The sequence below is a fragment of the Columba livia genome, chromosome 3 (assembly GCF_036013475.1).
Source record: "Columba livia isolate bColLiv1 breed racing homer chromosome 3, bColLiv1.pat.W.v2, whole genome shotgun sequence".
Lineage (NCBI taxonomy): Eukaryota > Metazoa > Chordata > Aves > Columbiformes > Columbidae > Columba > Columba livia.
The window spans coordinates 93172012-93199868 of NC_088604.1; the positions used below are offsets into that span (position 1 = coordinate 93172012).

The window sequence follows — 27857 nt, forward strand, 5'->3', positions numbered from 1 at the left end:
TGTCACATAAGCCACTGTAGGTGCACCAAATGGAAATCATGTGAACAAGTGTGACATTGAGTAGAACTGTTCCAGTTGCTTACTCTGAACTAACACATGCACACCTCACCTCAACCTAGGGTAGAAAAATAAATGAGAGAATGCAAATGTGTTCTAACTCAGTGTGGGGAGGGAGAATCAATTGGAAATACAGTCCTGAGTGCAGAATTCGACATACTAGCTATATTTTGTTCTCTTTCTTAATGACTTTGAGGATAATCAGAGCTATTAAAGTTGAGACCAGAGATAAGCCATCACAACTTTAATATATTAGTCTTGTTTGCTTTTACCTGTTTTAACAAATATAGGGCCACTCCTTTAGAATAAGTTTTACCAGTCTACAGGCTTCTAAGAGTTACTATGAACTGCCACAGGCTTTGGATCCCACAGCAGCTCTTAATGACTAGCAACTGTAAGGGAAAGCAACTGTTTTGTTTCCTCACAAAAAAAACACACATGTAAACAGAACAGGTTTTTAGAACAGGTTTAATTTTCTTCTCCACAGACCCTAAGGGAGGGTTTACTCCATACTTTCCAGCACTAATACAGATGCAAGACAGTTAAGTATCTATTTTTCAGGATGATTATTTTGTATAGTTTTAAAAGCCAAAGAAAACTAAAGATTTTTAGCATTTCCCTAAACCAAACATTTTCTGAATTAACATGAAAGCCTTGGTTAATCTACTCCTGCACTTAGCAGTTCATGTAGAGTAAATTGAAGGCACTGGAATAACAAGCTTTTTCTGCCACAAAACACTTTCCTTGAAAAGCTTGCATGGTATGAACAGGCTTCTTTGTTTTATATTCAAGGACCAGGCCTTCTCCCACTTCAGTTTTAATTAGTTTGGTATTGACAGCTTTACCAGCATTGCTAAAATTAGTACTTAGTCTTGTAACAGCTTCAGATGGAAGGCTAGGAACTATAGCTTGCAGGTCTATTGTCGATTCCTGCCCAAAATTGAGAACCATCATAAAGACTCTGTCTAAGCCGTCCAGTTCCCGCACATACACAAAGATGTCATTGTCGTTCCAGATGTAGCACATCCACCCCCGATGGATGGGCAGCTCATTGTTGCGAAGTGAAGTCAGCTCTCTGTACAAATTCAGGGTCGAGTTGGACCAGGCCTTCTGGATCTGCAAGAGTTACCATTAACAGGGTCCTTGCTTTGCACTGAGTGTAGGAAATAGCACTCGCCTCTCACACCCACGCAGTCTGCTGAGAACACACCTGACAGAATTCTGTTTTGACAATTATCTCTGTTCAAATTTGTTTGCAAATTGCACTGAAAAACTGCTTTTTCTCATGTGCTTCCTTGGCACTTGTGGAGTGGCAGAGACAGAGGTATTAGGAAGGACAGAATTTCCCCAGTGCTGACACTATTTCTTCCTCCCACAGCATCCTTACAGCACCATTTATTCAGGAGGAAGCCACAGCCATTCAAAGCTTGATACGGAACCTTTTTCACTGGGTCTAATCTACTGAAGTCACAGAGTTTGTTTTGTGTTTTATTTTTCCTGTCTTCAATTATTTTTTTTTTTTCCTCAATTCTGGTCAGCATTGTAGATTGCCTTACGTTAGAGACGGTCTATGTTAGGTTCTTGTTACAAGGCCAGTGCTTTCTATATTATAATAATAGAAGTGAAAGACCAGATTTCAATTTAGTATTGACATCCTTTTAATAATTTTAAAGAGCTAAAGTGCCACATCTACATTATAATTGCAGTTTCCCTGCTTGAGTGAATACAGGGAAGTGGACTCCTTGCTCTTGCAAGGATTTCCTTTTCTAATAAAATTTGTTAAGATTCAATGCCTTTTTATTTTCCTCCCTTGAGTTTGTTCTTACTAGCTACACTGCCAATTCCCACTAAGTAAAAGAAGTCAGAGCAAAATAGACACATAAAAATATTCTTAAACCAGTAGAGTTAGTCCCACATAGAGATACCTACTTCAACATTTACACTTTGATAGTCAGAGTTAACAGGTAACCAGCTACTGTTGCCTTCAGTAAAACCAGCGTTAACTTTGCCATCCCACTGCATGGGGGATTTCTCTGGAAAGGTCACCTAGAAAAATAAAGTGGTGTCAGAGCCATCACCAACAAGTTACCTGTTTTATTAGTATATTAAAAAGTTATCCCTTGAACAGCGTGTTCTCACATCTTGCAAATGATCATGTCAGTATTGCTTTCTTCGGTTTAAGTTGAAGTTTAATAAGGACGGCGTAATCTCGTTCCAAATTGAAAGAGGAAATAAGAATCAAGACAGTTCCTGAACTGGAGGAGAATGGATGGTCTCGTGGGTACGGCATTCTCAAATGGCTCTAGGAGAGTTGTCTCCCCTTGAAGCAGATGGCTGGATAAAAGTTTACCAATCACAGCCAAGATATTCTTATAAATATCTAGACATGCAGTGAGTGAATGTATGAGGTAACAATTAGTCTTCAGAAAAGATGCTGTTAAGATGAGAGTAAACAACTAGTGAACGCTATTCAGTGTCTGTTCTTTTGTAACCATCCTGCTTTTCACCTTAGGACTCTTCAAGCTTGCATTTGCAAGGGCTACAATTTGGACAGGATTGTTTGTGTTAGAAAGATAAATTATTTCCAAGTGCAAAAACTTTATTGAAAAACAGCTTTTAGCTGATTAAATAAAGTGTCAATGTAAAAAGTCTGAAGTTCTCATTTCAGAATTTTTCTGAATTCTAAAAAAGCTTCCTCATTGTTATTGAAGAGCTTGCCAAAAGATCTGACACTTGAATTTAATGACATAAGAGGGCATAAAATATTTTGCACATACTTTGAGTGTTTGTTTTCCATGAAAACTGTTTTTCATATAAAGGGCACTTTTCAATACAATCTGTCAGAACAGCAGCTCAACAAAAGAAATTGTCACTTTGCTTTGTGACATTATAAATAACGGGTTTCTCCTTTTAGCATGTTCTGAAAAGCAGGGGAAAAGAAAAAAAATCCCAAGTTTTCAACACTGGTAACACTCCCTTTCATCTTTACTTCTTTCAGCTTCTCCTGAAGTGTTTCAAATACTGGGGCTATAAACCGTATCCCCAGCAAATACTCTCCATCTCTCCAAGACACCCATTAATCAAGGATTCTTCCTCTCCAGACAGAAAGAAGAGTGGTTTTGCATGGTTACAAAGCCACGAGCCACAGGGTGGCCACTAAAAGAGAGTGAACCCCGAGGAGCCAAGGGCCAGCCACTTCTCTGAAGAGTATCATTCTGTCAGCGGCAATCAGCAGCAGGAAGAAAATGCAGGAGGTATTTTGACCTTGGTGTTTCTCAGGGGAAATGAGATTTCCTTTTAAATCAGAGAATCATTTCCTCACATCTGAATCAGACAAACCTGGCGATGACCCTGTACATCTTCAAGTATCTCTCTTCCTTTGGGACAAAGATAGCCAGCCCCACTGGTAGCAGTATCAGAGCCTGTCTCCTCTCCCTGAGAGGCTATCCACAGTGAAAACAGCATCCGCCATAGGACCACAGTACTCAAAACTGGTCGTAAGAGGCAGAGCTGAGCTGTTCCCTTCTGACCATGACCTTTTCCAGTCATGCCCATACATCTCGGACAATGAGACACAACAGAAGTCAGGTATGATCATAGAAGAGACAAGGCATTACAGGGGCTGAATGTGAAAACTTTTAAGTGACATAGGTCAGCACAGCATGAAAGGAACAGATGCTTTGTTTTAATCCCTTGACCTTGAATAAACTTCTGGAAATTTCTGTAATCTAAAAAACCACAAACTTCCTGTCACGTGTTACTTGGAGGTATGACCAAGTGAGCTGGGCACTCAGTTCCCAGCCTCAGGTGCCGAAATCCTTAATGGAAAAGGATCTAAAAGACAAGTCAAAAACCCTGCATGACAAGCAAAAGCTACTTTTGCTGGCCACCAGGCAATGCTAAGCACGAACTCTGATTTCCTTTACATGGTAGCCAGGAAATAATGGACTCTGACATAGCAATTAGGGTACTTGTGTGGGAGGAAGGAGATGGCGACTCAGTTCCTCTTGCATTGGATGATGGCAGCACGCTCTCCTAACCACCAGCCCAGGCCCGGTGTTGGCACTTGCTGCCCCTTCTGCTGAAGCGAAGCACAGCGACACTGCTGCAAACCACGCCAGACCAATCTGGCAGAGGACAGAAACCAGGGACCAAAATCACAGCCTAGCAGTTCAGACACGTGTCAAGGACCTTGGTTCTGGTCTCTGGCCTCGCCATTTCCACGTGCTGTCCAATGGTTTTGCTCTGGGAACACTGAAAGCCATCTGAGCAGTGAGAAAGACTGGGTTTGGTTAACTAACAAAAGTTCTTGTATTTTTCAAAGTTCTGTTACTCGGAACTGAACAAGAACAGGATCAGAGTTTATGTGCTCTTCACTTACATTTTCTGACGCAATGTTCTCCATGCCTATTTCTTCACCATAGTAAGTCACAGGAGTACCAGGGAGGGTTAAGAGCAGCATGTTTATAACATTGATGTACTCCTTCCCAATCCGAGACGAAATCCGAGCAGCATTAGGGCTTCCAACCTGAAGAAAACATAATTCTGTCAAACACAAATTATAAAATTCCATGCATATGTGAAACTAATTAACTAATTTAACAAGGTAGTAGGTCTGGGGTTTGTTTTGTTTTGTTCTGTTTGTTTTTTATTTTTATTTTCATTTTTTTCTTTCCCCCTCCAGGCCTGGAAAGGCAATTGTATTTTTTATCTTGGTGCCAGTACAAACTTCCGACCCAGAGCATTTAGCACACAGCAGCCCTGCCAGCAGCACACAAGGCAGAAGTGAGAAGAGATGACAAAGAACATCTCCCCACGATTACAGGTCCCTCTGTAATGCCAGAAGGTCCCTCCTTCTGGCATTTTCTCTGCTGTGTGAAGGTGGTGCCTCTTGCACATACCAAACATGCTTCCTAGCAAAGACCAGTGAGGTTCCAAGGTAACTGCCCTCAGCTGCCTGCTTTGTTCTTCCCTGGCCCTGGGAGATTTCCAGAACACATTGCACTGAGTCAGTTAACAGACAATGATAATTGTCCCAGTCCCATCCTCATTGGTGGCTGAAGCCAATGCCACACACTGCACTGGAGACACCAAGGGAGAGGCGTGATCATAAATTCCTTTCTGTCACCCTTGCACGGGCAGTGTAACTTATCAAAGGACAGGACAGCTGGCTGGTTGGCCAATGCCAATGGCTACCGCAGCTGAGAGTTCCATCTGGGTATCTACTATAGCTCAGCCACAGGCTCAGGCTGCTGCTGGTTCCACTGAAATCAGCGTGTATGTGCAGAGGAGGTTTCTATCTCTGTAAGAGGAACTGTCACCTATAGGTTTCTATCATCTGCAGAAACAAGCCCTTCTTATTAGAGTTGGTCTAGAACTCTTACCGCCCAGTTTGGCCATTTTCCTGTAGGCATGTTTTTCATCCACAAGTCGACAGCTTCAAAAACACTGTTGCCTGATAGATTTTTCATGTTAATTAGGTTGAAATTGAAGGGAAAATCTGCTTCTTGGATAAAACTTGTTCCATAATACATCATTGTTGCTTCGATGTCTTCATTCTCCTCACCATCAGAACCCATAAACCTACAAAGATGTACACAAGTAACTTTCTTGGCTCATTCTTGGTTCGCACAGAGTGGAAGGAAGCTAGGAATGGTGTTGGACATACTCAGAAAATAACACATCAAGAATTCTGTTTGCTTCTCCCCATAAAAAAAAAGATTAATACAGAGAAACAATGTTTTTGTAAAACAGACAAGTAGACAAGGAGAAATATTTCGTGGAAATTTCTGGGCAAAAAAATCTACAAAAGTCAACAAAAGGCTGTAAATATCTGACTGAACTCCTTTTTTTCTGAATCCACATCCACAGTCTCCATTCCAGCAATTTCCCTTCACAGAAAAGGACTCAGCGGTCCCCCAGGTTGAACCTGAGCCAGTAATGTGCCCTTGCAGCAAAGGTGGCTAACAGTGTCCTGGGCTACACGAGGAGGAGTGTTGTCTGCAAGTCAAGGGAGGTGATCCTTCTTGACTCTGCACTGGTGAGGCCACACCTGGAGTGTGGTGTCCAGTTCTGAGCTCCTCAGTAGGAGAGAGACATGGACTTACTGGAGAGAGTCCAGTCAAAACCACTAAGACCATTAAGGAACTGGAGCATCTCTCCTATGAGGAGAGGCTGAGAGAGCTGGGACTGGAGAAGTCTTAGGGAGGGAACCTCATCAATATGTACAAATATCTGAAGAGAGGGTGCAAAGATGACTGAGCCAAGTTCTTTTCAGTGGTGCCCAGTGCCAGGAGCAGAGTCAATGGGCTCAAACTGAAACACAGGAGATTCCCTCTAAACATTAGGAAACACTTTTTCACACTGGCACAGGTTGCCCAAGGGGGGTTGTGGAGTCTTCATCCTTGGAGATGTTCAAAAGCCATCTGAACACAATCCTGAGCAACCAACTCTAGGTGACCCTCTTGAGCAGACAAGTTGGGCCAGGTAACAACCTCCAGAGGTCCCTTCCAAACTCAACCATTCTGTGATTTTAACTATCTCTGACCATGTGTCTGACATGAACTGTACTATTAATATTATACAACGAATCAGCCACAGGGCTGATTAATTACAGTGTCTCTACGGTCCAAATGGTCGCCCATTCTGCTTACTTTTGTACAGTCCATAGATACAGCAGAACTACCAGGGCAAATTCATTCTCTTTCCCTCACACACTGGAGAAGAGGCAAAACAGCCTATGAACCACTATCTGCATTTGAAGAATAAAATATTTTTAGTAACATAATATGCCATTAAAACAAATAAACAAATAACAACAAAAAAGAAAAAAGACAAAATTAAAAAAAAAACCTCAACGCCAACACACAAATAGCCAGAACCAAACCAAACCATATTATTGCTGGCAAGAGGGTGACAAATAGTAGAGAAAATTCACTAGCTGAAATAATGATTACCTGTATCGTCCAGGTTCCCTGCTGAACTGATTCATGGTTTGACGGAAGCTACGGATGATATCATGCATACCAACTTGCGTGGTTGTGTAGTCATGGTAGAGCTGGGAATAGGCTGTGATAGTGTCCTTGAAGAAGAATGCAACATTTCCCATTAGCTCACCAACATTTTAAATTGTGGAACTCTCCAAATTCTGCCCATCCTTTCCTGAGACAATGCACCAGACCAGATAAATGTTACCTGAGTTTAGCATACCAACACTAACAGCGCAGATCTGAGCTGCACTTGGGGAACTCTGGAGATAGGACAGCAGAGGAATGCTTATTTTGGATTCCGTCTTGCAAGAGGGAGAGTCCACCCGCAAGACCACCCAACCGAGCCCATCTGGAGCAGTAAGCACAGCAAGTGCTGGGGCCACACCAGGCTGGAAAGACAGTCAGTGTTTCTGTCATAACTTACTAAGGCAACGATATTTGCTTCATGCAATCCCCAGCTCTTCGGGGGATCAATGTGTTAGCACTTGCACTACCTGATAATGTCCCCGAGTTCAGTGTCTCAGCAAAAGCAAACAGCATAAACAACAGGGCATGTGCTTCTGAATGTGTCCAGCCACCTCTCACTGTGGCGTGCTGCCTGTATAGGGGGGTTTGGTTTTACTCCAATTTGTACCAGCAGGGCAGAAAAAATACATGCTAGTGACCACCAGGGGATCCCAAGCAAGCAAGCCCCCTGTAGTGGGCTCCCCAAAGATAACCAATCCACTCTTAAAAACACAAGACCAGTCTTTTCAGAATATAAACAGAAGATCAAATTATTTTAAACCGAAGATTCAAAGCAACTGTGTCAGAACAGAAATAAAGGGTCTGTGGATCATTCTCTTCCCACCCACAGAGCTCCAGCTTGCAGATGTCTCACACTGACCTACACACTCAGCCCAGGGGCTTCCTCGATGTTGTTCTTCTGCAGAGAGCACAGGAGCCACCTCCTTCCAAAGGACATGACTAACTCAGTCCTCCTAAAGCCACAATTAAGACCCAAAAAAGTAGAAACATACGCTCTCTTGCCCCAGTGGGAAAGCCAGGAAAGAAAGCAAAGACAGAGACATAGACCTTACCGAATTCTGGGACTTGTTCACCTGAGGCTCATCCCGTAGATGCGTTGCTTCTAAAAGAAATTTAACAGCGCTGAAACTAAATCCATCAACTCCTTTGTTGAGCCAAAATTTCATAATATCCTAGACAAAGGTAAAAGTTGAAGATTCCAAGTGAGCTCATCCTATTCAAAGCAGTGCATACTTAGAAAGACAACTAAACCTGTTAGTAGATATTAATATGTAACAATTTCTTTTTTAATTTGTGCTTCAGATTTTACTAGAAGTTAAACTGAATCACATTGATCCAAGGTCAAACCAATGTCTAAATAAAGCACGTCTTATTATTTCTTCCAGTATAAATAAGAAAAAGACTGCTTTGTAACTTCCCCCATAATTGATGTGACCAAAGCCAGGGCTTGCCTCACTAAAAGCCGTTTTAAATCTCATCCATCAAAACGACTGGGCTCACGCTAAGCACTGTTGTTGGTGAACACCCGTCCCGGCTGCACACAATTAGAACACATTGATTCAAATATGCAAGAATGTTGTTCTGCACAGACCTTGTGGCACCAATTTTCTTTTTACACAATAGAGCTCTGAAAATGTTTTTTCTCATGTATTTGACTGATGTGAATTTTTTTAGTTTTATTTTTCAGTCTTATTTGCAAGAACATGAAAAGTTATTATCCAGGTTAGCTTCTATCGATTTGTACTTTCACTATCAAATTCAGAGTTTAGTCACTATTAGTAACATTATATCCTACTTCAGTAGCTATTATATTACTGTAGTTTTAATTGCTCTAGTTTTAACAAACAACTCTAAAGTTCAGTCCCTCTTGAGTGGTTTCTGCAACTGTTCTTTTAGACCAGATACTTGTCTTTCTCTGAGAACAAAACTTTTTCTTTAAAGACAGCTATTGAAGTGCCTATTTAAAAACAAACAAACAAAAAAGCATGAAGTACACTTGCCTGAATAGGCTGGAGTAGAACCAGTCCACACTCAAGTTTTACAGAATTTTGTCCAGTAAATAAAGACTCCACCTTATTGAGCTGTACTTTCTCATAGAGCCATTGTGAAAGCATGTGTCTGGTGCCTGTCCAGTACTGATTCCACCAAAAATCAATCCATGCTTATGCACATACTCATCACAAAAGCAACACCAGGTATTAGCAGTGGAAATATCAAGCACTGACTTGGTACTCAGAGGCCAATCTACTTTTATTTACGCTACTCAGTTTCATTTCTCTAATGTATCCTTTGGCTAAACCAAAGATGTGAGCTTCTTTGCAAGGGTAAGTTTGCTTCCTGCTCAGTCCCTAACCTCCTGAAACAGGATTTTGAATTAAAATACCAGGCAAAGATTATTCCTTAACATGTGGGAGCAATTCATGTTCATAAGAATTTGACCAAAGGTTGGTGTTATCAGGTCCAGCTTACTCGCTTTCATTTCATTTCATTTCTTTGCATAGGAAATCCAACATCTATGTGCTACTGGAGCTTGAGTAATGTATCAGGTGCCATAAAAAAAATAGCCAGGACTATTGAAAAGTATGTGCAAGCTAGGAAAAAAAACAGTGGAAAGACGTGGAGTCAAGGCAAGTATCAAGACACAGAGAGGTCACTAGTGGAGTTCTTCAGGAATCAGTCTGGAGAGCAAGTCTTATTTCACGCTTTAGGTAACAAGTATGGCCAGGAGCATTTTGTTTCTTCACGCACATGCAGTACCCGCAGTGGGGAGGAGAGAGGCCCCAGAGACAGCGAGAACATCACACTCCAACTGGGCAGCTGTGGAGACTATCGCCAAAGAAAAGCAGCAAAATTCAACACTACAAAGTTGAAGCAAACACTGAAGGATCAAAACACTTCAGGTAGCTGTACTACCTGACAGGGTATAACTTAAAGAAAAAAAAAAACCAAAAAGCAGCAGTTGTCAGGTTCTCCACATTCAGGGCCAGTTGCCCATGTTTTACTGAGTTCTGCATTGTCTGCTGGGGGACACAATGCAGACAGGCATGATGTCTGAGGAGAGCACCACCTTGCCCTGGTGAAGGCACTCTGGCCTTGATGGCTGTGCATGTGTCTCTCTGCCCATAAAGTCAGCAGGGATGTAGACAGATCGAAACTCACTATCTCCCCCTTATCCACAAGCCCAGGCATTCAATGAAATTCCGATCAGCATTGCCTCACTTCCCTGACAATGCAAACATCTCTCTGCTAAAACAAGGTGTCATCCCCACCTTTGCCTGGCTAATTAACAGCTCCTTGTACCAACAGAGATAAAAACTTCTCTCCACTTGGGTGATTCAGCTCTGTTTCAGCACAGGCTTCAGTGCAAGGGATTATTTGCCTACTAGCACCAACTTCAAGGCAAGTAACAGCAATCTCGGGACACAGAGGGACAATTACAATACCTATGTCACTCTACAATATTCTGCCCAGGCATATTTTCTATTAAATTCATCTTATTCTGACCATCCACATTTGAGAAAAAACTTCAGTCTGGAAGCACTGCGAGGAATGAACAGCAGCATCTCACTTCTTGGGAAGACTGCACAAGCCCACCCCATTTAATCTAGTTTAATGGGAAGCTGAAGGGGGATGTTGTCAGAGCTGAAAAACAGATAAGCATAAACAAGGGTGGGAAAAGCTATTTCAGCTGAAGGACAGGTTTGGTTCATAGAGAACCAAGTATGAACAGTTTGTGGATAATGTTAGGCTGAAGAGTAGATGGTCCTGAAGCATCAAAGGAATTTTAAGATAGCTGTTTGTGGGAAGAGAAAGGGAGTTTCTTTAAACCTGCAATAACCTGTTCCAAAAACTCATCACTATATTCCCAGGCCCCTGTGTGAGCAGTGGACTTAAGCCAATGAAAAAAGCAATAGTTGTACTTTCTTAAAATCCAAGAGGATTGCAACACCACCTCCTGCCAGTGCTCCCACTCAAGGGCAATTTTATTTGGATTTTGTTTGTTTGTTTGTTTTTGTTTTGTTGCTTGTTTGCTTTTAAATTAAAAAAGACTTGAACAAAGTAGTTCTGATACTGGAAGCATCACAAGCTAAAGCTTGAATTTTGCTTATTAACATGTTTGTCTAGACACCTTTTTGTTTCAACAGTTTACATAAGATGCAGTCCTTGAGTTCCTTCCAACTAGATTGGAAATTACGTAGCACAAATAATAAGAGAAATTAAGTGTAGAAATAGCTGCTTTGCTGCTGGTGCAGCAGCAGCGGGATATATACTTACAGAGATTTCTTGTTGGACAGCAAGGTTGCGAAAATTTAAGTCTGGCTGTTCTTTCCCAAACTGATGAAAGTAACACTGCTTTCTCACATCATCAAACTGCCAGCTGGAATTCCCAAAGACACTCACCTGTTCATAAAAGCGGGGATAATCAGAACTCTTAATTTAACAAACATTTACTCCTGTGCATACTTGCGCATTACAAGCATAAGATAAACAAAAAAAAAGCCCAATAAATTGATTAATTTTTTTAGTATATTTTGGTACTCAGGTTTTACATTTCCTTCTCCCATTAATTGTTCTCCCTTTAGTTGTGCTTCACTACGCGCATTTCTTGTTCAATATTCTGTTTCATTGTTTTGTTTTTTTTTGCCCTTCAAGTAGACTTTCACTGGGAATTATTCAGAATAGGGTGGAAAACATGGGTAGGAAAATTTTGTTTGGAATTGTTTTCCCTAAAGATTATTAAAACTAAGTTTCCTTAACTCGGTGCCTTCTGCAATTTGGTATTATCCCTTTGAAGTGCCAACAATAGTCAGCATGTTAAAACATTAACTTTATCATCTCTGTAACAAGAGATTCCAAAAGCTAAGATAGCTCTTAAGACTCTAAAGTGGTTTTTCTGTTTGTTTTTTGGTTGTTTGGGTTTTTTTTGTTGTTGTTTATGTGGTGGGTTTGTTTTGTTTTTAATTACACTGTAGCTGGTACAAAACATTTAATTCCTGAGGTTTTAGAGTATACAAGCTGCTAATCATGCACCTCTCAGTTCAAATTTCAAATAAATATATTTGAAATAGTTCACTCACTTTCTGGCCTGATCATCTTCAAGAAAAAGGGAAAACCAACCAACCAACCACCTACAACAGCCAAGAACACACTGTTTCGTTTCCCTCCCCACCAACTATGATTTCAGAGAAGCTGAGATGAAGTTTCTAGAGTTGAGTATCCAGACACAGAAGGGGGCACATGTCAACAACTTGTGTACAATTTGTGCACAACTATCCCTTTTTGTTTGTTTGTTTGTCTAATGAGTGAAGAGTTAACACTGAGGGAAAGAAACAAAATCCATTTCAAAAGTTCTGTTGAAAGTAGGAACCCCTCCACCCTCTAGCTGGTTTAAATCTTAATCTACACTAACTCATTTAGTAACACCAATAACACCAGCCCATACCATTCAACAGTCACTTACAACCCAGTGTACAGTGGGACAGCTCTGTCACAGCTGCTTTTGCTCGGTGGCAACCTGCACTGTGCCTGGGATTTGCAGGGGTCCCTGCCCGCGCTTACCCAGTTGTTTGGAGGAGTGATGGAACCAGCAGCCTCCCCGCAGTCCTGCCAGATGTAGTAGTCCGTGTACTTCCCCGTCCGATTGCGACTCAGCTGAAACCACTGGTGTTTGTCACTTGTGTGGTTTGGTATTAAATCCATTATCACCTTTAAGCCTTAAATCATTAAACAAACAAAACAAAACAAACACCCCACATTAATTTCAGCCTTTTATGATGAAGGTCACTTTTTTTCTTCATGCGGCATCAGAAGCAGTTGGGCTTCTTCCTTCCCAGGGGTCTGGCAAAGAGAAAGGCTCCCACTGGAAGGGCTTAAGGCTTGAGGGACTGGTGGGCACATTACATTTTGAGCCGGCACAGCCCCCTTGTCTGCTGATATGGGAATGCACAAGCACAAACAAAAAGCATAAGGCTGCTGATGCAGTTTGTCCAAGGAGAAGCTGCAAGGAGCTGCAACACATCTTGCTGGCATTGCTTCCCCCGCCCATTGCTGGGGAGGGAAAGGAGGAGGAAGAAAAAAATCAGAAGAGATTTCTGCTGTTATGAACCACTCACACTGACTGAGTTCCACATCTGTCTCCCACCTCCCAGGGAGGGAGGCCAGTCTATTCACCAGTCTAGCATCAGTGAACACTTATTCTTCCTCATCCTTCTTAGATGCTTTTTGAAATTTCGAATGTTTTTAGGACTGGCAAACCATTTTCCATCCAGCCTAACAGCTATAAGGTGAAACACCTGAGCAAACATTTGGTCTAAGGCATAAACACACCAGTTCAGGACACAATCGTAGGAAGAAAGCCCATATTCCCTCCCAGCCTCATAGTTTTCTTCAGAAAGCAGCCATCAGTTATAAAATTCAACCAGAAATAACTGCATGTCAGCTTTGATCCCCCAGACTACTGATGCCCATATCCACATGTAACAGAGAGCATGGACAGTATGTCAGACCCCCCCCCATCCATGAACACCCTGCGAGGGGACCATTCCTCACAGAGCCCAACACTGCTGCTGGAGCTCCCTACACCCCCAGTGCGATGCTGGAGGGTTCACCCATACTCTTCACCATCACCTCCATCTACTCCTGCTCAGCACCATCATGGGGGAACTGCCAGATGCACCAATTGAAACCTCAGCTCACAACCCAGTGCTGCAAGGTACACCTGTATAATGTGAGTTCACATCTTTTGGTAAGAGTTATTTCGCTCGGAATCGTGGCTTACCTCTATCATGTGCGGCTGCAAGCAGATTCTCAAAATCACTCATTGATCCAAACATGGGATCAATATCATAGAAGTCTTCAGCTCCATATCCAAGGTCTTTTAAGGGAGACTTATAGAAAGAGGTGATCCAGATAGTTTTTATATTCAAATACGTGATGTGGTCCAGTTTTTCTTGGACACCTGTTTAAAAGAAAAGGGCATCATCTGTTTAAAAAATACAAAATATTTCCCTTGAAATATGTTTGCCGTGGGCTCTCAGTCAAACCTGGTACACAGGTCCCTTTGACACACAACCATCCTCTGTTTTCACTGACCTCAGCTGGCAGGGCAATCTTGATGTTTGTTCACGGATAACATGAGATCACAGAAACTATTCAAAGCCATTTTTATAAGGAAGATAAAACAAGAATTAAAAAAAGATCAAAGCAAATTTCTATTCTGTACTATAAAAACATTTACAATTTCATTTCATAAATTTAACACATGCTTCTGAATACAAACTCCCATATTTTCTTAAAAATGCAGCAACAGCATTGCTTCCACATTTCAAAGAACATCTATTAATCTTCAGACCATCCAGAGGGAATTGCAATTTTGATGCAAAGATCCCATGTTTTCCTTGCCATTAGGAAAAGTCTCTTAGGTTTTCTTTTCATTTTGTTTTAGGACACCTTAGATGTTTTGGTCTGTTGTGGGGGTTTTGTTTGTTGTTTGGTCAGTTGTTATGGGGTTTTGTTTGTTTGTTTAGTTTTTTTGGTTGTTGTTTTTGGTTTGGTTGGTTTGGTTTTGTTTTTACCTCTTCTACCTTCCCAACATGTTGCTACTGGCATACAATGATAGAAACAGTTTCTTCTCTTGCTATTATATTACAGCAAATGTTTCCTGTCCACTATGGTGTTGAACCTTCCTCTTCTGGAACTCAATCTCAGCTAAGCTACTGGAAAGTGGCATTGGCTCTTAGTACCAGGTACCCCTTCTCAGTGCACTCATAAGAGCCCAAAACCACACAGAAAGTTCCAAAAAGTAACACATCGTTCTCTGCTCTTTCTCCATTTTATTTTTCTCATTTTTCCTTATGGAGAGGCAGGTGACTGAATACGACAGAGTGCTCAGCACCACTTTTCCTCCAGGTTGAGCTCAGACATCCCATTCTAATGGCAGTTGTGCTCTAATTCTAATGGCTCACTCTCAGCCCCACCTCTGAACATCTGTTTAACTCCAGGCTTTGATTTAACAACTTGAGCAAGAAGCTCCTAGACCTATTAATGACAATGCAAATTGCCATTAACGATCAGTCAGACAACTTTTATTCCTCTCTCCAGTAGGGTGGCTTTCTCTACTGGGAGATTTCTCCATCTATATTTTTTTAAGTATATATACAAGTGTATATACACATTTACATACACACAGAAGCTACTTCTACACAGCTTTGCACATAGCAAGAATCGAAATGCGCTTACCTTTCAGATCCCCATTCCCATCCATGTCGCTGTCCTTGAAGGATCGAGGATAGATCTGGTAAATAGGACTGGCCTGCCACCAATCAAGACACTTTGGCGAGAGCGCAATAATCGTGATCGTAGCACACACCAGCACAACGGCAGCAACAATTATGAGCCAGAAGAGAATCTCCCTGGTGACTCTGTACCGGGCTTGGCTGGAGAACTTGAGCAAGACTTCCTTTGGCATGCCCGCGTAGGGCTTCAACACCAACTCCTCCGCAGTCGCTGTGTCTACATCAACATTGCATGTTTTTGGCGTTTCTTCTTGGCTACTGGTTTCGGTCTCCTTGTCATCAAAAGCCTCATTTTGAACAAATCCGTTGTTCTCCACGCCTCGTTTCTCGCTCAGCTCCATAGGTAAGCTCTTCGCTCCTTCCTCCACCATTTTACTTTGTGGATCTTGTCCTGGAGACTCCGGCCACAGCAAAGCAGCGTGCCAACATAGCTTTGTTCAGCGAAATGAGAAGCAGTGTAATTAGCACCTGGGTTTATAATCAATCCTGACCAAGTGGTCAAAGTTCAAAAAGAGACAGAAAGGGCAAAGTGCTCCGCTTTTCAGCATAATAGGCATCTTCAGCAAGATAACAAAACACTACAAGGGAGCAGAGTCTTCCAGGGAGACAAGCCTATTGCTCCCACCAGCCGAACATGGTTATGTTTACTGCTGCTCCCTCCACTACACCAAACTTCTCCATTTGACAGCAGGGAAAAATTGAGGTTTGTTTTTACCAGAAAAAGGTTTAGTAAATATGCAGCTTTCCAGATTGGTCATTGTCCCCCCTGCCTAAAGCAGTCTGAGCGTTAATGAGTAATTTAAACACGGACAGCAGGAACCAAGGAGGTGTTGACAAAAGCAACAATACAAACTAAGAAGTGAAGATACAACATCCCGTTGCTCTTTGTTTCCCACAGCTTAGAAAAAACCAAAACCCCCCAAACTAACCCGACCCAGCCCAGCCATAACTCCGAAGCAGTAACCACCAAAAGGCACATACCAATCCTGTGATTCACTGCATGTGACAGGTTGCTACACCCAGAGCTGTCTCCAGGTCAGGACAGGACAGCTCTGCACAGGCACAAGCAAGACTCAGGAGAGATAAACCCGCTGCCCGCTTTTAAAATATATATATATAGATTTTTAAAAGAAGAAATAAATAGTTTAAAGGAAAGCGACCTTTCCCTTTTCTCTCTGCCCCCTTTCTACTACTCTAGCCAGGTAAAAGCGTTGCCCAAAGTCTGCACAAGTCTGCACAGATTTGCACATCTATGTGCTCAAAGCCCCACCTGCCCTGCAGCCAGCAAACCCGCATCCCAAAGAGCCCCTCCAGCTCCTGCCCTCCACCTAGGCATCCCAAAGCAAACACCAAGCAATTTGCATTTGCCAAGGAGCTGCCTTATCACACAGAAAGCCTTATCACACACATATCACACCTGCCCACAACCACTGGGTGTGGGTCCCAGGGAAACTCCCCCGGACAACTGCCATGGAGAAAAGGTTGGTTTTAGCCTCAAAGAAGTATTTATGATGTTTGCCTCAAGCCATGAAAGAAGTTTATAAACTAATGACTAAAAAAAAATGCAGCATGCAATATTCAAATTATTAAAAAAAATGTGCTGTTACTTCAGCAGCTGAGCGAAGAGGCAGCCGTTTTCCTGACAGATTTAAGCCTTTTCTTCCCCTTCCCCAAAGCAGTGCCAGACACCAGCCTCAACCCATGCAAAGTCAGGTAGTTGCCAGAGCATTTTATATAGTGGCAGCAGTTTCAGTGCCTGTAATTCAGCATTGCCAGGAAACTATTTGAAAGTCTCCCTTCTAATGACTTTGCAATCTTAATATCATGGTATCTGTAAAGGTTTCCAGGCAGGCACAGTAACAGTATGGGAATATGCTTTGTATTTGGTACCTGGTTTGAATGTGTCGGTCTGTTCCCTGCATACTTCATTAATCTTTTCCATAACACCAACCACTCCACTTCGCCCACATTAAATCACTTCATTTCAATGACTTCATTCCCGATTAAAATAGCAAAGGTGTAAATACAGAAAATTTTTAGACTGCATCATGTACTCCTCAAGTCCTTAGTACTACCCACCCTGCTTTTCATCCAAACTCAGTTTTAAACATGCTCATGGCTTCCTTCCCAAAAGCTCCTTCAAGCCCCCAAGCACAGCAGGAAGCAAAGCAAGTCAGAAGCAAGAGCAAAGGACAACCAAAATGCAGCTGCCCACCATGGACATGTGGGTCGGCTGAGCCAAGGGGCTTGGGATGGATGGGTGCACAGAGAGGATCAGGAAAGGCCAGGAACAGTCTTATAGCACCCTCAGTTGTAGGTTGCAGGATTTTGTTTGTTTGTTTGTTTTGCTTTGGGTTTTCTTTCTCCCTCCAGACCATAACCATGTTTCTAAATTGTGTGGCTGCCACAGTACGCAGTGGGAGTTGAGAATAATATGGATCTATATATGAACAGATATTAAAAACATAGGTACAGAATATCTATGTACATGCATGCCCAGGGACGCCTGTGACCCTCCAAAATCCTGTCACTCACCACAAGAACAAAGCCAAGTCTTGCAAATCACCACACTGTGCAAAACCAATGCCTATAGGATTAGGCTTGGCTCCTGCTGCAATGTTTAGCAAGAGTGAAGTACGTAAAAAAAAAAAAGTCTAAGTCTTTCCTACCAGGCTAATGGAGATAACCTCCCTGCATTTGTAGACGATACGAAGGATGTATTCATGCTAGAAGAGAACTGCACAAGAAAACAGCAAAGCATTAACAGTGACATTTAATGAGATTTTGACACTTTTTTTTCCCTTTCTCTATTTATCTCTAACACCACACCTGACACACGAGCCCACAGAGCCAAGACCAGCTGTGCTGTCAGCCTTTTCTCTAAGCCAGTAAACTTAATGGTGACCATTGCCTGCATGGACATGTGTGCCTGATCTAAACATACAGGGAGGTTACCCTTCACAGAATCACAGAAGGGTTGGGGTTAGAAGGGACCTCTGGAGATCATCTCGTCCAACCCATCTGCTAAAGCTGGTTCACCCAGAGCAGATTGCACAGGAATGTGTCCAGGCAAGTCTTGAATGTCTCCAGAGAAGGAGACTCCACAACCTCTCTGTGCAGCCTGTTCCAGGGCTCTGGCACCCTCAGGGTAAAGAAGTTTCTCCTCATATTCAGATGGAACCTCCTGTGCTTCAGTCTGTGCCTGTTGACCCTCATGCTATCATTGGGCACCACTGAAAGGAGTCTGGTCCCATTCTCTTGACACCCACCCTTGAGATATTTATAAACATTGATGAGATCACCTCTCAGCTTCTCCAGGCTGAACAGGCCCAGCTCTGTGTCTCTCTTCATAAGAAAGGTGATCCAGACCCCTAATCATCTTCATAACCCAGCAATGGAATCCCTCCAGTAATTCCTTGTCCTTCTTAAACTGGGGAGCCCAGCACACACACTTCCAACAACTGATAAGGCCCATGGAATATTTCAGTAGTCAGCAGCTGCCGCTGCTCTCTGTGCACGTGGCTGGGAAGCCACAACTTTCCCCTTATCCAAACATCTGGCCGGGGTGCAAGGCCCAAGGCCTGCTCTTCAAACCTGCCTTCCAATGAGCCCCTTGTGTCCTAACATAATCCCTAAGTAACATTAACAGCTTATTTATACCTTAAGTAGGACAGATTGTGTCCTAATTGCTAAGGGTCTGGCTGAAAAGCAGGGGGTTACACTGCTGGGCAGATAAACGCAGTGTGTGGGAAACAGGGGCCAGGTTTGGATGAATCTGCACGTGCCACCTCAACCTTCCTCCGGTGGCTACAGGGAATACAAAGATACAGGAACACAATTATTTTAAGGTTAAAACAGAACATAAACCATCCTGGAAACAACCAGGTCACTGTCTGGGTGAACATATGGCTTTTACATCCAGACTGGCTGTGCTTACAGTCAGATTTCGGTCATATTTTAGATCAACTCTGTGTTGCTGTGTCAGAAGAGCTGCAGGACACGCAGGTACGCTTTGGCTGGGCATCGGGACCTTGAATACTAAACATTCTTCTGGAGGAAAATGTACAGCCAAGGAGCTTAAAATAGGTCTGGACAATCAGCTACCACAGACCATGAAGAACAAGGCCAGGAGTCTAGTACCCCTTCCTATATGTTTTTCCTCATAGACTAAAAATGAAATCACACGGGAATTTCCGTTTTATTTTTTGTTCTCCTCATCTTGAGGAGTTGCTCCCCTTAAGATTAATCGATAAAGGGAAACTGTAAACTTCCTCTTAAGAGAGGCAGATCACCAACAATTCCCACTGAGCTTTAACTTTTCCCTTTTCAAATACATTTTATGTATGCAGGCATTACGCTTCTGGTTTGCTCTCAAGCAGTTCTGAAACGGTTCCCTCCTGAGCAATTTCGTAGTTTAGCAGGAGCAACTAGCCAATGCAACTGTTAGCAGAATCCACTGAAAAGCACTAAATAGTAAAGAAAACACTTCATATTCTGTGCCAGTTGCTCTGTTTACCTCAGGGTTAGATAGGGAAACAAAACCAATCGGTATGTGGGCAGTAATAGCTGCTATCTCCACGGTTATTTCTGTAAGATGGAAGGGTTAATTTCCACAAGTATTTCTTATATGTAATTATTTAGATGCACAGGCTGACTAAGTAATCTGCTGTTTGATGCTATACAAATGCCAAGCAGCTTGCCAGTTATTCGATAGCATACATATTACACCAAAAACCACACACCGGGGTGATTAAGCACCCTAATGCGCCAAGTGTAGGAAGATGTTTACAGTTTAAAAGTTCTCTTGCTTAATGCTTTTTCATTAAATGGTTTATTACCACTGGAACTGGTCTGACATAATGCACTTTACCTCTAAATATAACCTCATTATTTACAGAATCAGGGCCAGCTTCACACCCATGTAAACAGGCAAACACCACAGCTGTCAGTTTTTCCTCAGTGGCTCTTCCCACAAGACTGATGGATAATCTGACCTTTAAAGCTACATTTCCTTCAGCGCTAAGGAGGTCCTCCCTGATGTGGAGGGCAGCTGTCAAGAGAGAGATGCCCTGGAGGAACGAGTTTCTGACATGATACCTTTTTACCCTGAGCATCCCTGCGCGTGAGGTTTCTGCCATCAGCCTCAAGTCCTGGGGGAGGGCGGCAAAATGCAATTGCGTGGGACACCGTGACAGGGCTTGCTGTGGTTTTTTGGTTGTTTTTTTAATGCTTAGTCTGCTAATGGACTATGCGATTAAAGGTTAATGGCATTATAAACACTGTAATTAGCTACTGCTTGGCTCACGTGATGTTTCAGGGGTAGGTTTTGGGGGAAGGAGACACCTAGCCCCTGCTCACCATGACTGATCAGCATGGCTGGCTTCTCCCACTGTTTTTAACGAAAAGAATGATCCTCTAATTCTTGCTGTTAGCACAGCTGCAAGGACAGCAGCACGCAGAGCTGGCTCCTTCTGGATGCCCTCCCCTACAGATGGTCAAACACTACACTGCCAAATGTCCATAGAAAAACTTTTAAATTACTTTAAAAACTCCAGGTTTGTTGCCTCTGCAGGAGGAAGCTCACTCACACAACCGCACCCTTCTTCATCTACACTGTTACCACTCTTCCCTTTACAGCATTTGTCCATCACATTTCTGTTCTGGAGGATGATAAATTTAAAAGAATTTTCTTTTCCAGCCTAGTCCTTCGCTGGTGAGAGACCCAGACCTCAATTTACCCTTGTATGAGCTGGGGATGTTCAGCACAGTATTAAAGTATCAAAGAAAGACTGTTGCTGAAATTTTGATGGCTATAAATTCGAGAGTGACTTGGTGTTGCTGAAGTATCTCCAAAATGGGAAATGGATAATACAGACAGCACAGCTAGGCAGCACAACAGGAGGCCAAACAGAAGCTCAAAGATAAATATGACATTGCACTGCATCACTACCACATCCATCCTTTGCGTAACTAAGACACAGCAACCACAGCAAGCAACGTCTATCCATACCACAACTTACCCCTCACAGCAATTTGCTTTCACTCAACAGTAACTGAAAAGCAAGTTTTGGTCTGTTGAGCACTAAGCGCTTCCTCACGTGGAAGCATTTTGAGGGAGGAGCTGTCAGACAAGCAATACTGTGTTCTGCCCTGACACTGCGTGACCACCACTCTTGTCATACTTCACAAGCTGTGCTGCTTTTCACAGTGCCTCAGTTTCCCCACCTGCAGGAATTACACACACAGCATCACACAGTTATACAGAGCACTCCACTGAGCCTCATCAGAGCTTAGAATAATGAATTTACTCCTTCCTTGTCGCTATCAGTGCATCTAGACAGGTCTACTTGCAACTAATTTGCTTTTTTTCCACGTAGATCACATTGATGATACCTACTCAGGCTGTGTTCCCCTGAAATGATTTCCTGCTGAGAGAGCTCAGTTTAGATCAGAAATCTCCAGTCTCTGCACAGTTTCACTCTGTACTACTGAACTGTGTCCCAAGGCCTCATTACAACAGCTGCCTGTGACCAACAGGTAACTGGTTCCACAGCAGGCTGTAACAATCCAGCAACAGGAACATGTGTAAAACATTTTGGTAAAACAAACACGACGTCATTTCTCCAGCGGAACTGGACTGACCCAGCATGCTGCATGGCAAGGTTCTGTATTCCAGGAAGGAGCTCTCTGGCCAGCACAAACTAGACACCAAAGAAACATTTCACAATTATAAGAAGCCATTTCCAGACATAATAAGAACTTCATCTTAAATTTCATATTAGCTTGAAATTACAAAGAGTAAAATCAAACACAAATCATGCTTTCCAGAAGTGAGCAGAGCCGCTAACCTCTAACCACTGCCCTACAAATCTCCCTCACAGGCATTACCCCAGGCTCTGTACTACCCCACAGCTGCTCTCCCCGGCCTTCCACACGTGTATGAAACACCTCCCAGTCGCACACCTGTGGTTGCAAAGCCCAAGAGCCAAGGGAATACAAGAAGCACACTTGCCGCCACTAGGGACATGCTTGCAGTACGTAAGCAAGTACTGTTCACAGAGTAAGCAGGTCGACAGACGGCTGTTTGAAAAGCACTAGACAGCAGCACACAAAAAGCCTTCCAGGAGGCATCTCCTATGCAATCTATACATTCTAGGGTTTTATCACTATTAAAAATTGGTTTTAGCTAATTGAAAACAAAATTCTTGTAGTGTTGCAACAGTCACTAGCCATACTTAATTTTCTGTATTGTCTTTAGTTTTGTGTGTGGATTTTTTTTTTGTTTGGTTGGCTTTGGGTTTTTCAGGTATTTTTCTTAACTATGCTGTTTCTATGTATGTACTAAAAACAAGGAATGAACTATACTCAGTGTGGGAGAGTTGTTTTCTTCATACGCCAGAAATGGCACAATCAGGCACAGAACTCGGGGCAGATTCCCATTTCCACACAGATCAATACTGCAGTTTTTTCAAGATCTGTCTCCCTTTACAAACAGTACACTTCCCATTAAACAACACAGTCCATGTCAGATGCCACAGGCACCCTACCACTATATAAAGGTACCTATAGTGTGGGACAAACCACCGTATTTGACTCCATTTCAGCAAGGCCAAGCCAAACCTGCAGTGTTGTAATCCTCTACAGCTTTCCAATGCTATCATAGATACTACTGCCACAGGAAGGAAAAGAACATCCCAATACCGGACATTTTTAGTTTTAAGGTATTTCTCCTCTCACTGCTTTTGGAAAGGAGGAGTGTGGCACCACTCTCCATCAACAGATGGGGAACAGAAGCCCAGGAGCCAGAACAACTCATGAAAACATTCCCAAGTTCCAATCTGAAAAATGACTATGCTTACCCTGGACAATTGTATTTACTCAGCCCAACACCTACCTCTTTCTTTGGAACTCCCTCAAAAAACATTCAAACGACACCTCCTATAGCAAAGCACCTATGAGTTGAGTCTGCTTCTTCCTATGCTGGCTTAAAGGGATTCTGTCCTAAAATAGTCAATGTAAGTTTTTTCAAGGGTGGGGTTTAGTTTTTAGGTTTCTTGTGGTGGGTTTTTAATTAATTTATTTCAGTTAAGTCTTCACCGTGATATATACTATTCAGATTTATGAGCTATACTGGGGTACTAATTGAGAGGAAGCTCAACATGAGCCAACAGTGTGCCCAGGTGGCCAAGAAGGCCAACGGTATCCTGTCCTGTATCAAAAATAGCGTGGTCAGCAGGACAAGGGAAGTGATCCTTCCCCTGTACTCTGCATTGGTGAGGCCACACCTGGAGTATCGTGTTCAGTTCTGGGCCCCTCAGTTCAGGAAAGACATTGAAGTGCTGGAGCGGGTCCAGAGAAGAGCAACACGACTGGTGAAGGGACTTGAACATAAGACCTATGGGGAGAGGCTGAGGGAGCTGGGGTTGTTTAGTCTGGAGAAGAGGAGGCTTAGAGGTGACCTCATCACTCTCTAGAACTACCTGAAGGGAAGTTATAGCCAGGTGGGGATTGGTCTCTTCTCCCAGGCAGTTAGCAATAGGACAAGGGGGCATGGGCTTAAACTCTACCAGGGGAAATTTAGGCTGGATATTAGAAAGAAATTCTTTACAGAGAGAGTGGTCAGGCATTGGAATGGCTGCCCAGGGAGGTGGTGGACTCGCCGTCCCTGGAGGTTTTTAAACTGAGATTGGACATGGCACTTAGTGCCATGATCTAGTAAATGGACTGAAGTTGGACCAAGGGTTGGACTCGATGATCTCTGAGGTCTTTTCCAACCCAGTCGATTCTGTGATTCTATACTATAATCCTCTGCCTTGATGGGAAATCTTGAAGTGAAACCAAGCAGCTTTTCTCCAGCAACAGAGCTGCCATGTTGCATACCATTTGAATGCACAAGCACAAACAGTTTGAAGTTTAGTTCCAGAAGCGCCTGGCATTCAAGGATCCCTTTATCAGGGTAAAAGTGCTGTTTGGTGAAAGGTGAAGGAAGCATCGCCTGCAGCGAGTACGAGGCTTCCCATTTTGAACTTAATGAATCCACCGCACTGCGTGGGCTTTTCAGGTGCCGTATGCCACGTTATATATCTGCATAAAACAGTTTCAGGCACCGAGCTCGCCTGTACGGGTGAAGCAGAGAAAAACGCAACCCCGCATTCAGCAAGTATTCACGCAGCGCACTTAAATTCCAGTCCCCACAACCCAGTCACTCAGAGAGCAGAGTGACAGCTGTCACACACAGCTGTTCTCCCCCACCCCAAGGATAATCAAAGCAAATGTCTGTCTGTCCTCGCATGGTGCAGTGTCTCACCCTTCTCGTGCTTCTAGCTCTGCCGGGCTGTCGAGGAGTCTGTAGCACCAAGTACCGGGGGCTCTAATCCACTCAGAACAAAACCAGCCTGAATTTCAACGACAGATCTTCCACATATTTCAGTACTGAAGGGTGAACAGAAATACACACGAACATCTTTACATCAGTGACAATACCCATTTTGTGTTTTTTTCCCTTCCTTCTCTTTAATTTAATCCAAACCCTTTTATTTAATGCAATTCAAAGCATAAGTGCTACTAAGGCCATATTATAAGTTCTATCTGCAAGATATAATTTCTATTTTCTTTTCATCCGGTATACAGAAGCAGCACTTGAAACACAGAGACTGCATGTAAAAAATAGTTTATGCAATTACTCACACACTTGGATCTCTGCAATTTTTCCCCTCTAATAAGTTCAGTGGGAAGTTAAATGCAATAATTGTAATATCTGAAGCAAATGTATGGAACTTGCTAAATGTTTGTAAGGTAAGGATGAACAGAAATGAGGAGATGAATGTAAAATATATTTCACAATTTAAAAACTTCTCACCCAGGGCAATGAAAAAAGGTGTCCATGACTAAAAGTAGAGACTGAAAACTTGTTGTAAAGCACCACACTTCTCATCAACTTGCACATTGTTTGCATTAGCAGAGTACTTCCTACAACTATATCTTTTCAAATAAAATGCAGAATAAGGAGAGCTGGAAAAAGTATTTTGGTTTAATTTCACACATTATCTGCTCCCCAAACAGAAACACTATTATGTTAAACACACTAGAAAAACACACATCTGCTTTACACACCCAGGCCAAAATCCTTATTGTGCCATTAAACTTAAATATGTTTATGAACTGAAGATGAGCATTGGAAAAAGGATCAAAAAAACCCACAAAACCTCAGAGCGCATTCTCCAGTTTCTCCTAGAAAGAGCAAATTAAATACTGTAGATTATTTGCCCAAGATGAAGCAGAGATCCCCATTTTTTTGCATGTGAGTAACCTGCCAAAACAACATTCACAGAATGAATTCAATGGGGATAGTGTTAAGAAGTTTCCTTAAAAAAATAATGGGAAATACATTTCCATTAATGCAACCAGACCTTAACATGTAGGCATTTACTTCAAGGTTTCCAACTAACTTCTAAATGTAGGATATTTACTAAACTACCTGTCTATCCCCTCAAAAAAAGTAGCTAAAAATCTATCAGTGTAGATGTGTGTTTTCACCATAGTTTCTCTTCAGCACCTATTTTAAAAAGATTTTCAAGGAGAAATTAATACTCTTGCAATAAATATAACATACCCAAACATTTTTGGGTATGCTTTCTAACTTCTGGATACTAACTCCTGAAAGCAGTACTTTATGTCACCAGAGAATTTTCATTCTATGAATTTCTGTCCAATTTCTTTCACTTAAGCTTTGCAGCTCTTTCAAAGTGACAAAAGCAAAGCCCATTTGGTCATTTTCTGATGTAACACTGCATAATTCCCTGAAAATTACTGGTTTGAAAACATCCCATAACCAGCCAACAGAATCCAGAAGCTGCCTGGAAAGGGCCAGAAAATTAAGTATTTCGGTATTTACAGACTAGATGAACTTCCATGATCATGACAGAGTTGCGAATTGGGTTGTTTCCAGCTTTTTAAAGGTGAAAGGCAAGGTCCTTACAACACCAAACACTATTACAAAACAGCCTCAAGTTTCCCACAACTCACCTTAGATTCCACAAGTCTGAGAAAGCAGAAAACCAGGGCAACAGTCATTTCCAAAACAGACTCAACAGGTAGGAAAATGATCTCTAACACCACCGTTCCAGTGAGCCACCACGAGTCTTCAGAATGTGTCTTCCTACTATAGTGTTTTTCTTCCTTTATTAGCAAAGGCAACTGCTTTTGCAGAAAGATAATCAAACTGATGGAGAATGGCAGTGGTGTGTTGGTTTTGGGGTTTTGTTTGTTCCCCCCCCCCCTGCCCCCATGACTTGAATCCTTATCAGTCTCTGGTAAGTTTTAAAAGTGTGGTGATGCAATCATGAGTTGATGTCAATCCACAGTCACTAATCACAGCGACAACACAGCAAAGCTGCTTCTGTTGGAAATTCCTGGCCAAGCTGCATATAGACAAATAAGGCCAGCCAAGGACTGAAGCTGGAAGTACTCATCAATGGAGAAGGGAGTTCTCAATAATCCAAATCAGTGTTTAAATCCAGGCATCACGGCAAAGGAGAGCTTTAAGGAGGTTTTTGAAGAAGGAAAAATGAAGGTTTCTGGGGGAACGTGACCCTTCAGATGTAAAAAGAGCAAAGCGCAGCGGCATTCATTAAGCATGTAACAAAGAGAGCGATGGAAACAAGAGATGACCTCAAGCAGCGAGCTAAACACAAACCCGAGGCGCAGTCATGCCAAAACGCACAAGCCGCCTGTCTTTTGATCGACAGCACATCAGCTAGTTGGGAATATCACAAGGCACGAGCAAAGCACAGCTAAATCAGGTCTGTACAGCATCGGGCCAAACAAACATGAGCAGGACAAGACTGGCACGCGAGAGAAAGGGGTTACACAGACACAGGAGACCCCAAGGGGAGTTGCAACTGCAAGAACTGCTCGCTTACCTGGACTTTCCTGCAAAAGCGCACTGACTCGGTACTTGGTCGTGGTTTTGTCCAATTGCCTTCATCTCTGGTACCATGCCATGCAGCTGCTCACCTGGAGCAGTGCAGCTCCATCCCTCTGACTTAATTTTAGAGCTAAAAAACAGCTATAAAGACCTAAAAGCAACATGCTTTCAGTAGACAACCTTAAATCTGAAATTTAGCCCAACAAAACCCAGATTATTTGACAGATTAAAAACTGCTTGGCACTGTGGCTTTTTTGCCAGAATACACCTGGTACCTAATGTTAGGCAGCACTGCTTTTTGCTTCATCTTCCAGAAGTAAAAACTGCCCACTAAAGCTTAGTTCAATGTTGCCACTAATCTTCAGTTCCTATTGATTTTGACCACACTAAAAACATGATTAGAATTCTGAAACCCATTGGATCTATGAATGAAAAGCAGTGATAATTTAGAGTGGAAAAAAAAGGTCTTGATTTACCTTTTTTGTAGCTGTGCAAGCTACGGTCCTTCTCTTAGAAAAACCTACGTGCACTTCTAGGCAATAAAAGCATAAACCCTTTATGTCA

General features: G+C 42.5%; 1 protein-coding gene across 1 annotated transcript; it reads right to left on the minus strand.

The window, feature by feature from the left end:
* Positions 1-507: 507 nt before the first annotated feature.
* SLC3A1 (solute carrier family 3 member 1) lies at positions 508-26626 on the minus strand. The gene is made up of 10 exons (XM_065058208.1): positions 15312-26626; positions 13852-14031; positions 12633-12787; positions 11349-11474; positions 8126-8245; positions 7014-7138; positions 5442-5640; positions 4439-4585; positions 1987-2103; positions 508-1173 (listed from the first exon to the last, which is right to left on the minus strand). The coding sequence occupies exons 1-10, from the start codon at positions 15736-15738 to the stop codon at positions 733-735; spliced, it is 2037 nt and encodes a 678-aa protein (XP_064914280.1). The 5' UTR covers positions 15739-26626; the 3' UTR covers positions 508-732.
* Positions 26627-27857: the final 1231 nt, after the last annotated feature.

Excerpts from the sequence above, each read along its gene's own strand:
- SLC3A1 (XM_065058208.1), bottom strand. The coding sequence starts at position 15,738 with ATGGTGGAGGAAGGAGCGAAGAGCTTACCTATGGAGCTGAGCGAGAAA. Across the intron at positions 11,475-12,632 it reads TCACTCCTCCAAACAACTGG|GTGAGTGTCTTTGGGAATTC; the intron begins GTAAGCGCGGGC and ends TTTTATGAACAG. Across the intron at positions 8,246-11,348 it reads CTGTCCAACAAGAAATCTCT|GATATTATGAAATTTTGGCT; the intron begins GTAAGTATATAT and ends ACCTTTGTCTAG.